Below are 12,602 nucleotides of genomic sequence, written 5' to 3'. Positions count from 1 at the left end.
TATCACAGTTTTAAATCATTCTGCAATTTTCTGGCAGTGCAACATCTGCTTCTGTTGCACTGACAATCTTGGAATCAGGTGAGTTGCAGGAATATATCCTTTATATGTAAATGTATAGAAATGAAAATAACTTTCTGAACAAAACTTAAGCATGCCAGAATTATTTAGGATTTGATGTCCAATTCCTTTGGCATCACTTGAAAGCTGAAGCCCACATGGTTTAAGTATGTTAGTGGGAAATTCAGTCATTTCCCCACCTCTTCTCTATTCTAAGCTGCCTGAGCAGACAGGTTGCACCTCACAGCAGCTCTCACTCATCTACCTGCACAATTGGGTATGAGTCTGAGGAGGGAGCACAGTGTCTGAAGTTCAGCTGATCTGACCATAGTCCAAAGCTGAGTGTGCTATTCCACCTTCCATCTGGAAAATTTATCCTAAGAGAGCTGTTGCAATCCTGTGATTGTCCTGCTAACTCTGTGCGTGCATGACTTTCACCTCTAGTTTCACCTTCACCCCTGTAAAAGCCTGGTTAGCCATTTGTGGGGTGACTGTGTAGCATAGGCAGTCTGAGAGAAATAGTTTATTGAAGGGAATTGTCTAATTCTGAAATGTATTTACACACATGCTAGCTCTGCCCTGATAAAAATAGTCATATTAAGCCAAATAACATAAAAAGTCAAAATGTTTCTGTAAAGCACAGCTGTCTGAAAGGGGGTTTTAAACTTCATTCTTCCTACTTCATTTGTCTGTTTGGCAGCTCTCCCAGCCTGGTCCCAAAGCAACAAGAGTCAGCTTATGACTGTAATAGACTATTCCAGTAAAACTCCTCTGTCTAAATCTAAAGCTGAGCATCTCCAGAAGAAATTGTTTGTTTGCTTGTTTGTTTGTTTGTTTGTTTTAATTGCAAGTGTTAATGCAAGTAGAAGGATTTTTCAGACACTTTCTTAATTAGAGTTTAATATGAGGATTGTATCCTTCAGCTGGGTTAACTTTGTCACTGATGTGTAGATGCCTGCTGGCAGGAAAGTTGGAGAAACACATGGAATGTGGCTGAGGGTGTCCGCAGAGATGGTCTCTTGCTCCCTCAGTGATGAGTGTGGGCTGTAGCTGCCACCCTGTCTCCAGTCTGAGTGTTCTGTGCCCTGCTGCTCTGGGACCCTTGTTGGGAGGGATGATTGTGCAAGGAAATGTGAACCTTTTATGACCAGTAGAGAAGGGGTGAACAGAGCAAGAGCCTGACCAGGTCAGGGTTTGCACTTCAGTTCCCCTGTGGCAGAAAGGTTAAAGCTGTCAGCATACAGTTGTTATTTTTCTATTACAGTTATGTCTACGCCCTTCAGAATCTGGCTATGGCCTTGATATGCCCACATAGGCTAGGATGTGAATTTTGGAGAAATTGTGCCTAGATAAAAGTCAATAAGCAACAACAGAAGAAAAAGCCAGAAGGATTACAGCAAAATTATAAAATACTGTGTTTAACTGGGGTAGTTAATGTATGATTTATCATTTGATATATTGCTACTAGAAAGAATTCTAACTGTCTCTGAAATTGAAGTCACTCTGAGTTGTGTAGAATGCCTACTTTCAATATCATGCTGATGAAGATAATTGTTGCTATTTAAAAGGATTTGCATATACTGTTTCCCAGTTATAATAATCCTGTATGGTATTTGTGATCATTTCATTGTTCTCGCTCACTGTAAGTCAAATGTGTATGTCAAAGAGAAGACAGTCTTTACCATGCTCATTTAAGTGTTCTGTTTAAGAATGTATGTAGCTTTTCAGAAACAGCTGTGTGAATTTTTTTTGTGTGAGTTTGTGTAATATGTTTCAGAGCATACAGTTACTCTCTGATTTTCATAGTATATTCATCCTTCTGGGTGATTTCATTTGAAGCCACCTATAATTTTGTCTGTAATATTGTTAAATTTCAAGTCAGCATTCAGAATTTTTTCATTTGGACGTAACTTTCAAATACATGTGCTCCCGCTCAAAAAGGATTTGTGATTTATTAGTGCAATACTTATATTTTTCAGAGAAACACAACTGTGGTCAGCAGAACAACCCTGCTGCTGAAAAGACTGTTGGTTCTCTTGTAGTAGCAATGAGAATGCAGGTTGGTGTACCTTTCATTGTTGTAGATTTGTTGTTCTTTCTGTAAATTGCAGAAATTTCTTCTACAGTTTATATTTTAACCTTTGTTTTGATCTTTCTAACATCTTATCTGACTTCCATTTTAATAGCAACTCTTAATCAGATAGAGTGATACCTATCTTATTTATTACATTTATCTGAATACAATTACATTTAATTAGAGAAAGATAAATTAAAAATCAGACGTCTCTTAATTCTGGTTAATACAGTAAAGCTTGGCAGAAGCACTTGTGTCAATAGGCTACTGTCACTCACTCTAGTAAGACTGTGAAAATTAATTGTATCTGTCTGCATTTTTGCATTATGATGGATAGAGAGTCCAAAAGTTTGTTATTTAATTTTGGAAACAACACGAGACAATCAATGAACAATCAGTATCTTCCGTTATTTTTAAGGCATGAGAGAATAGAAATTCTCCAACTTACCAGAATAAAATGTCCAATTGCCTAATTAGAGACTCTTCTCTGCATGTGTTAATGGAATTGTTTCTTCTTGAAATGTGGTCAAACAATAGAAAAGTGGCTCTTATTTTGTCCTAAAACCATGAAATGGAAAAATTTTCAGTTTCAGGGTTTTTTGTTAGCCTTTGCCATAGAAGTTATTTCAACGTACTCTAGAGATTGTTTGAAGTTAATGTTCAGCATTTATGATGCAGCTGTTGTCTGCTGTTTGCTTTTTTAAAATCAGAACATGGTAAAAAACATGGAGCGATGGATCCAGTCCCAGCAGTACAGGAAGTGGGACCTCCACTGCTTGAAACTGCAGCCCCTCTCCCCAGTGCCCAGGTAAGTGCTTTTTAAAGAAAAAATAATGAAAAATATTTTTAAAAAGAGGAAGCAAGTGTAACAATCTAAAAATATTCTGTGCAGTTTTTAATCTTACGTGGACTATATGTTGTGCTGTTCTCTTGTATGCTTCACCATGGCCATGTGCTTCTGTTTGCTGTCGATTTTTACTTTGATGATATGCATTGGAGCCAAGCTTTATTTTAAGAGGACCTAAAGGTGGAAGGTTTCATTGACAGAAGTAGGAGAAGCCTTGTGCAACACCAGCAGAAATACAAGACAAGAAGTTCCTAATGGCTAAACCCTGATGTAGGAAGGTGTTTAGTTAAGGCTCAGTAATTGCAATGGCATTTGAGTTTGTATTTATTTTCTTCCCTCAGTAGAAGTACTTTCCTCTGTATTAGACTTTTAAATTCCTGTGTGGGTGTGAAAAGCAGGAAGCATATTTATTCTCATAGCCAGAATCTTTTCAATCAGTTCCTGTCATTCACTTCCCAAGGCCCCTGTCTGGGCCTCAGGGATTTCAGGTCTGCCTTGGCACGATCGCTGACATCTCTGACATTTAAAGCAGCCTGAGCTCTTTACTGTGCTAAAGTGCTTTGCTGTGAGTTGGGTGACAGAGCAGGGAACCAACGGCTTGAAAGTGAGGAAAGTGTCAACATTTCTTTGTGCATGTTGGAACGCCTGCTTCTGCAGATGCCGAAGGAACCTCACACCAGAAGAAAGTCAGAGAGAGATGGAACTGCATAGTCTGGAGGAGAGGAGCATCTTACCATTGTGTCTAAATACAATGACACAAAGAGGAACAAAGCAGGCTCTTTCCAGTGGAAGCCAGTGACAGAACCATAGGCAGTGAGCACAAACTGACGGAAGCTCCAGGAAACTCCATCTGAACATCAGGAAATACTTCTTCACTGTGAGGGTGACCAAACATTGACACAGATTGTGCAGGGTGGTTGTGGAGTGTCCATCCTAGGAGATATTCAGAAGCCTCCTGGACATAGGCAACTAACTAGCTCTAGATGCCTCTGCATGAGCAGGGGAGTTGGACCGGATGACTTCCAGAGGTCCCTTCCAACCTCAGCCACTCTGTGATTCTGTAATTCTGAATCCTACTGGTGTCTTTTTGGAAAGCTGTGACAAAATGTTGTATTTTTTAAGCATTGCTTTTCACTGTCTCTTAAAACAGTTTAATGGGAATGGACACAAATGTGATTTACACCAGAGATGCCAAAACAATGAGTTTTCTTTTGTAAGCAGGGGAACAAGGGGACAGAAATGCTTGAGCTTTTTCTGGGCTAGCATGTAACATTTCTAGAACTGAAGCAAAAAAAAACCCTATCCTTAAATAATGCCATTAAAATATGCGATGTCATGAGTGTGATGGTAAAAAAAACTTTCAAAAAAGTATTCCCAACCCTCTCTATGACATTGTGTGTTTAGTACATAAATAATTACATAATTAATAAGTAACGGTGTGTGTATATATATACACACACCATATATATGTATAGTATAATATATATTATATAATTAGTAATAGAACTTGCATTTATCTGCTAACTCTATAGCTTTGTCTTTTTTTCTTTTAAATATAAAGAAACCCTTCAGATAGGAAGTATCCTGTAATAAAATGTAAGCTTGCAGCAATACACCATGTTGTGTAGAAACAGATGGAGTTTCATTGAAAGTGAGGCAAAGCTGCTTAAGCATTAAAACTAAGAACATCTGCTTTTTGATTTCTATGAGATCTGGGCTGAAGTATTTCCAAATATATTGGAAATGGGATGGAAAAATTTCTAACAGTAAGCAGCAAAAAAAATAAATATCAGGTGAGTAGATGTAGAACCTTCCTCCATCTCTTAAATTTTTCTGCATTTTGTAAATTATCACTTTGCATTGTCAGTGATGGACTTCTTGCTTAACAGTTTTCATTCATGCAGAAGAACCACTTTTGCACATCTCCTGCAATACTGAATAACTTAACATTGAATAATTCTGTTATTTCCAATACAGAGAATATATTGTCAGAGTAAAAGAGTCACTTACAAATACAGACTTCTAAGGTCCAGGTATAACCAAATCTTTAATTTCCTGTGTTTTTGGAAAGTAGATTAAGTAGGAGGAAAAAAAAAAACAAATTACCTTTATCATATTAGTCTACATCTTTCTCCTCTTGCTAAATGCATTGATTATTTTAGTAGGAGAATAGTCACCCTGAAAACTTCCCTTTCTTAGATCTTTAAGGGATCACACTGCCACCAACTCAGGAAGAATTTTTTGGGACTTGAGTTGTTTACGTATAGTAAGTTCTGAGTGAAAACTTCTGCTGGTCTTTGCTATGTGGTGTTTGTAAGCCACTCCATCTTGTCTTCTTGTTAAATTTTTATGGCTGTTTGAAGTCGCCCATAAGAAGCCAAAGGTGTATCCTTCTATGAAAGAGGATACACTTAGTATGTCTTTGAAAGAAAGCAGGTTCCAGGTTAGTTCTGTGATCGAGTAACTCCGTGTCCTGTAGTACTGGATTATGTTTGGGTGGATGGTTTTGGGTTTCACTTAGCAGCTGCAGGCTGCAAAAGGGGGACACTTGAGAACTATAAATGAATAATGGAGCCAGTTTAGGATTTTCTCAAAGAATTGCAAGAGATTAAGTTGGCACAGACTGATCATTTGCTGGTGGATGCAGAATGGCCAAAGTCCACACACAGGGCTGAGATCTGGTAGTAGTTTTATGTTCTCTGGATATTTAAGGTCTTACAGAATGTTTGAAAGATCAGGACATGAACTTTCATGCCATTGCCAGATTCTATCTTTAAAATACTGTGATAAACTGAAACTACAGGAAGAAATTTAGCCTGGTTAGGCTGAAAGTAATTTTTTAAGTTGTTTTTGTGGTAATGTGAGCAATTCAAAGCCCAAGGAGACAATTCTTCATATCCTGTTTGCCAGCCCCTAGGCTTCCATGCTGCAGGAGCTGCAGGAGCTGCTACACACTTATGTGGACCCAGTGGGCAACTAGGTCAAGCTCACAAAGGAAAAATCCATGATGGAATATTAAATCCAAAGACCTCAGGTTGTCCAGGTCAGGAATTGCAGATACAGTAGTGTCCCCTGCAGCCACATCCCCTTTGGTCATCTGTGCGCTGCTGCTCGCCCTTGCTGGAGATAGTTTGTAAGGCCACTGGATGTCTTGGCTGAGCCCCGTGCTTTAGACTCCTCCTCTGTGGCCATTCTTAGTTTAGCTGTGTTTTAGAAGTGCATGAGTTGGTCTTCAAATGCCTTGTTTCCTTTAGTGCCCTCATGGGGGAGTAGTGATGTTGGTGCTGCCCTCGGATGAAAGGCGCCGCATGCACGAGCTTTGGGTTCAGAGAATGTGTTTGAGTGACTGTTGGCCAAGGAATGCATGCACTTTTTAGTAAATTGTATGTGCTGAAATATGCTGTGAGGGAGGAGAACAAAAGGGAAAAACAAATCCAGAAACAGACATTCCAGTGGGACATGCTTGAGCATCCAGCAGACACGTTTCTAGCTCGATATGAAAGCATTATGTAATATTTGGAATCTGATTAAACAAGAGCTCTCTGTGAAATTGTAACAATTAACAAACACTGTACGTGATTTTCAATGTTATATTAGGTGTTAGCTAATATTTAGGTTTGGTTAATAAAATGTGAGAGAGAAATGAAAAACTCATTACAGTAACTCCATTGTTGGATTATTTGCTGTTGTTTAGTGCTCTGTCGTCGACCACCTAAGCTGAGAGAAATCTCCTGGCCCCTATTTGTTTTCTTTTCCAGTGATATTGAGATTTCCCGAGCACAGAGTCCAAAAGCTGTTGATGTACTTGCCAAGGAGATAGGATTGCTTACAGATGAAATTGAGATCTATGGCCAAACCAAAGCCAAAGTACGTTTGTCCCTGCTGGAAAGGTTAAAGGATCAACCAGATGGAAAATATGTTCTAGTTGCTGGGTAAGAATGCTATGTAATGTCATTAATGTCTGCTGTTTCCACTCTTATTAATATAAACATGCAACTTACATCTTTTTTATACCCTGCACAAGTAAGAATCTTGAATGTTTTCATCTGTATGTTGCTCTCTTCCGAAAGTGAGCAGGTTTTAAACTTTTTTGAAGCAACACAGCTTTTCTTCCAAACTCTTATTACCAAAGTAAAGTATATTTTATAAAAGGTAATTTGTTCTATGATTGTGTGAAATGTTGGTGAGTGGAGTTTTTCTTGCTGTTTTATCAGAATTTTAAATGTTTAACTTGGATATTTAAGGCTGCCTGTGTTGTGGCTGTTTATAAACAAACATTAACAGAAGCTACATGCTAATCTGTTGATATTAACAATAAATACTTTTTTTATTGAAGAACAGATTACAAAGTTTAAAAAGCCATGTTTTTTCTCTGAAATGTAGACATGTCTCCAGGCAGGCTTATCCTGCTTGCTTTTCCCACGATTACAGCAAATGCAATGCTCAGCAGGAATTATGCACTTCTCTTCTGAAGAGCTTCAGGTTTTTCTTGCATTCAGTGACACAACTTTTCTTTCACCCAGTTTACTAAGTGGAAACTTCTGCTTGTGAACAAACATGTGAAGGTTTTCATTAATATTTAAATTTCAGTGTGTTCTTTGTATTCTGAGTTACTCTATTGGCTGCTTCCTTTTAAATAAAACCACACGGGTTTAAAATGCAGTTTGGCTGATCCAGGAGAAAACTTGTTAACCACCTTGATCTACCAATTTCTCACCTTGGTTAGTGTTTCTCGAACTGCTTTACTGCCTTCCTCTGGGAGCAGCTGGATTTCTGGCACTGTCTGAGATGGAGCTGTTGTAGACTGAGACTCGATGTCACAAAACAAGGCAGGCAAGATATGAAGCTTTCCTCAAAGCTATGTGATAGAAGTCCAGCGTTAAAGATATTCCTGGAGGATGCTGGAGCAGTTAAGAGAAGGAAATAATAGCTGGTTGAGCTTGGTCTCCTTTGGCAGAGTTTTATTTTGGTTTTGGTTTTGTTGTGGCTTTGGAGAAACAAAAATAGGTTTGGTATTTGACTGAGTTTGAAGAAAGTTGCTGCTGTGTATTTTCATACTCATGATGTCAACAGCATCAGTTGATCATCATGCTGCAGACCAATCCAGACTTCCCTAGCAACAAACCTCTCACAGAAGAAGTGAAGATGTCTGGAGGTGCAAAGATAGCAAGTTTCAAAGCCCCATTTGGGTGGATTTTAGTTGTGTCAGATAGCATGCACTAGTGCTTACTTTTCTTCACACTGCTTTGTCTCACATTCTCTTCAAAGAGGGTATCTCAAGCAGTTGTGGCAGAAGGAAGTGCATCTACATGTGGAAGAAATGCAGTTGTTTTGACCAGAAAGATGAAAAGCTGGCAAAAGGTAGAAAATTGCATCCTCTCATAAGTTTACATAAAATGTACCAATACAGAATGGTGTTTCAGAAACAAAGGACTGGGCTTGGTAGCTACCCAACCTGATGATGCAATATGCTGTTATTTGTAACGTCTCTGAAAGTCACTGCATCTTGTGGGTTTAGTGCAAAGCCACATCTGCTGAGGAGTGCCTGGGCAAGGTCGCTACAACAGTGGGAACATTCTCTTCTGAGAGAGTTCAAAGCTTGACTTTGAAATATAGTACATATAAAATATACATTTAATGTGTGTTTATATGCTCTCAGCTGCTCTCCTTTGCTGAAATGGCTGTAGCAGATGACAATGATTTTAAGAAAAACAGGGAACTCTGTCTGATGGGGAAATGTTCAATGCAGTGAAAATCAAGTATCACTGAAGTGTGGAAATTGGGAGTGAAATAGGATCCTCATTTGCCTTCATTCTCTCCCTTTTCAAGGCCAGGTCAACCAGAGCCTGCCATTTGGATTATTATGTTTGCTCACAATAACTAAAGATACTTAAAAATTATTTTAGAATGATGCAGTATAGGTCTTCAGAATAAATATTTTCAGTGTTTCAGAGGAAACATTTAAGAGATTTGCTTATACTTATGGTTCTGGTGGAAATATTTGTAATGCATGATGAGAACTTCTTGTGTGTGTGTGTGTGTATTCAAGAAACTGCAGAATCTCCAACCTTTATCCATGATGCAGCCAGCAACATTTGTGCCTTTTATTGCACATTCAGATTTAAGTGTTTCACAATGTCTAGGAATTTATAAATATTTGCTGCAAATGCATGTCTAGTTTATTACTGATATGCTAAAGAACAATCTTCTTGTTCTGAACAGCAAAATGCAACTAAAATGTACCTTTTTATCTCTGAGGATAGTTGTATTTATGGCTCTTTAAAAAGTTGCTAACTGCAAAGTCTTTTTTGTTCTTCCTAAATGCAAACAAATATGGCTAAGTGTCTCATCCAATATAAACTTTGTATGCTGACATATTGCAGTTTGATTAACAGATCACGACACTCAAAAATAGGATGAAGACTGTTTCTTCATAAATTCCGTTTATTTCTATATGGAGACCATCCTTTTCTCTTTTTCTTTTTTTTTTTTTTTTGTTTTTCATTCTTACTTTTTTCTTTATTTTTCTTTGTCTGTGTTTGGCATGCTATGGGGCTTGTATTAAGACATTTTGGGGGCAGTTATCATGGAGTAATTGGTTCTTGGGCATCAACTGCCAGTAGACAGGATTTTAGTGTGCTGAATAGTATGTCCCAGGATCTGTTAACTCAAACTGCCTCCACTCATTGCCAGCTGAGAGCATGCAAATGAATGCAGCTTGTGCTTGACCTAGGAGCTAAGTTTAGTGTCCAGGGTAACCTAATCAAGCACTCAAGCATGTAGATGGAATATTCACAGGCACAATATGAAATTACAGCTGCAATTTGTTAGAATCTATGTCTCTGTGTGTGTATGTTTCAGCATCTTGTTTCTAAATGCTCCAGTGCTTTGGCTTTTAGTGGATAGTTCTGGAAACTTGTTCACGTCAAAAATGCAAGATGACGAAGAATAAAAAGTGGGAAAATTATGAAATCCAATGCTGCTTTTAACGAGAAATGTGGTGGATTTTTGAATGCTGGAGAATTTAAATCCTAACATTAATAGATTGGTCTGTGATGAACTACCTTTTCAAAAAGGTAAAAAATGGAGGAAAACAAAAATGGATTGTATTTCTTTTTACTGTGTCTCTTGGGCTGCAAGGTGCTTAAAAGCTAAGAAGAAAGGAAAACAAAAATTAGAGGAAAGATACAGGGAAGGATAAGAGGGGAAAATACCCCTGTGTTGATGCCCTGAATTGTCTGACAGTCCAAAGAAAAGTCATAGTTGAGACAGTTGTCATTTATTGGTCACGTCATTACACAGCTCCTGATTGGGATTGTCTTGTATGAGTCTGTAGGGGATTATGTTTGTAGTGGAGGATTCCTTAGTCTGTTCCTGTCTTTGCTCAGTCATTTTAGCTTCATAGTGATCTCTGTGCTTTTGTATTTGGAAGCTCCAGTCACAACCCATGGGTGCCACTGCAACATTGTCATAACCCCATCTCCATGAGGTGACAGCAGTTGCAACACTTCTGTGCTCAGAAATACATTTCTGACAGTTGTCATCTAGGATGGAAGATGTACATAGCTGCGAAATCAGTTGCCCATGGTGTCCATAGCCTGGCTGTGCAGGTTTCCGTGTGGATCACTGGAATTACAAACTCATTAAAATCTTTGACTCTGCTGATACCTAGGAGTTGAACATAGGAAATTTGAAAGAGAATTGTCACATATCCAGTAAAGTTCTTGCTGGAGTCACAGTGGCTGGTGTAGCTGTGAGGAGGTTACAGCTAGTGCAGTGTCTGTCTCCCTGTTTGTTTATTTTCTCTTTGGGAGACCTCATGTAGCTTTCCCACAGAAACAGCTCTGCTGTAAGCTAATGTGATGTATAACAAACAAACAAAAAGTCTGTGTATTCTTCTCTTTGTTTTGATATACATAAAGAGAGAAGGCTTTCCAATGTTATGGAGAACTTACTTTGCCAAGGAGCTGATGATTGCTTGGTAGGTGGCGAGGTTTAAGGCGGAAAATTATTGTGGGGTTTCTGTGTTTTGATTGAAAACATACTAAAGAAATTTGAAGAATAATGCAAATGGCTGTTAAAGTCTCTTGAAGTTCATTAAAATTTATTGCATTTTAAAGGAGGTTTTTCCTCAATTTGCATAAGGTTAAAACACAATTGAGCTAAAGTTAGCCATTGGCAGCTGTAATTTTATACCCATGTGAGCAAGTGACCTAAGCTGCAAGAGTGCAGTAGTGTAGCCAGCAAAAACAATTCAATGTCCACAAAACAGCTTAAGTGGATCATTTTATTTATAAAACCCAATCAAAGTAGAGCAGGTACAAAAGGAAAGATATTTAAAATGAGCTTTTGAAGGAAAATTATTGGAATAGAATTTTCTTTTCATTTCAGGCACTTTTTTTTCTTTTTCTTTTAACTGAAGTTTAAAGCTAAGATTTTGGTGACTGTTGAAACAAATAAATAACTGTTTAGCTCTTGAGGTTTCCTGCCAGTTTAATCAATGAGCAGGGGTGTGTTTCTCCTTTTGCTTTCTAGAAAAAGATCTATCTCATAGAAAACTCCCAGTGCTTTCTGGTTCGTATTGTGTAGTCATTCTAGAATAGGCCAGTCAAGTTACCAGAGAATTTTAGTAACGTCATACTTGATTGTGCGTTGTTTTCTTCTGTGACAGGCAAATATTCTTTATGCCACCAACATGCATTCAATTTGTCAATTGCAGTTCCCTTTCCTTTGCTGGATAGGAGGCTGCATCTTTGATTTTGCTGGTTTCATAAGAGTTGTAAAGAGTCCCTGTGCTGCTGTGTATGCCAGATCAGCCACCTGACACGTTTTGAGCTGAACCAAGTAAATAACTAGGGATGGTGTCTCTGAATTCTTATGAGTGCGAACTTCATATGTCTGATGCTCAAAAATAGAGGTAGCCACCAAGAGGATGACCTGCAAATGCAAATTTTTCTGTTACTGGTGGAGCCATTGTGTGCGCTGAATTTTTTGGGTCTGTGGAATTTTCTTTACTGGTAACTTCCAGTAAACAATTATGGGTGTCTCTTTCATAGTAGGATACTTTCCTTTTGGGTGTTTTGTTATTGTTTTTTCTTTTTGTTTTGTTGTTGTTATTTTTAAATAATAGCTTCAAGAGTTTTTACCTTGATAAGTCTTTGAACAGAGTAATGCCTCAGGATTACTCATATATTCCTTAAATCTGGTTTTAATGCACAGGAGTAAGAGGATCAAGTAAATGAGATTAGGACAAAAGACAAAAGTGAACAAGATAGCAGGAGAAAAAGGGGTAAGGAGAAGCCATGCTAAGAATTATTTGAATGGGTTTGGGGAAACCAGTGCTAGAACAGTAGTCAGAAGGTGAAACTGGTAGTAAAAGTGAGTTAGCCTAGCTGTGGTGCTCTGAAAGAAACACATTTGTACAAAAGTACAAAGAATCACAGGACAAAAAGGAGGCGAGAAAAAGAGTGGTGGGAAAAAAGGAAGCTATCCTTGTGGCAGCAGTAAAATCCTGAGGGCTCCCTGTCCTGACAATGTAGAGATTAAAAGTATCTTTTCTTCTAGGAACTGCAAACTTGAGAGTAAAAGGAATGAAGTAGCATTCTGTGCTCCTGCTGTAGATCA

General features: G+C 38.2%; 1 protein-coding gene across 2 annotated transcripts in view; it reads left to right on the top strand.

Annotated features, from left to right (window-relative positions):
• Positions 1 to 12,602, top strand: part of MTHFD1L (methylenetetrahydrofolate dehydrogenase (NADP+ dependent) 1 like) — a 143,936-nt gene that overhangs the window by 18,293 nt on the left and 113,041 nt on the right. For both annotated transcript variants that reach the window (XM_005518641.3, XM_088053208.1), the window contains 3 exons: positions 2,037 to 2,116; positions 2,842 to 2,939; positions 6,737 to 6,910. In XM_005518641.3, the coding sequence (XP_005518698.3) occupies positions 2,037 to 2,116; positions 2,842 to 2,939; positions 6,737 to 6,910 (352 nt within the window). The remainder of the gene's footprint in view (positions 1 to 2,036; positions 2,117 to 2,841; positions 2,940 to 6,736; positions 6,911 to 12,602) is intronic.

Source organism: Pseudopodoces humilis, chromosome 3 (genome assembly GCF_049639895.1).
Source record: "Pseudopodoces humilis isolate 2021_Gansu_Grassland_sample_001 chromosome 3, ASM4963989v1, whole genome shotgun sequence".
Lineage (NCBI taxonomy): Eukaryota > Metazoa > Chordata > Aves > Passeriformes > Paridae > Pseudopodoces > Pseudopodoces humilis.
The sequence above is the reverse complement of the archived record's forward strand: the minus strand, read 5'-3'. Positions and strand labels throughout refer to the sequence as shown.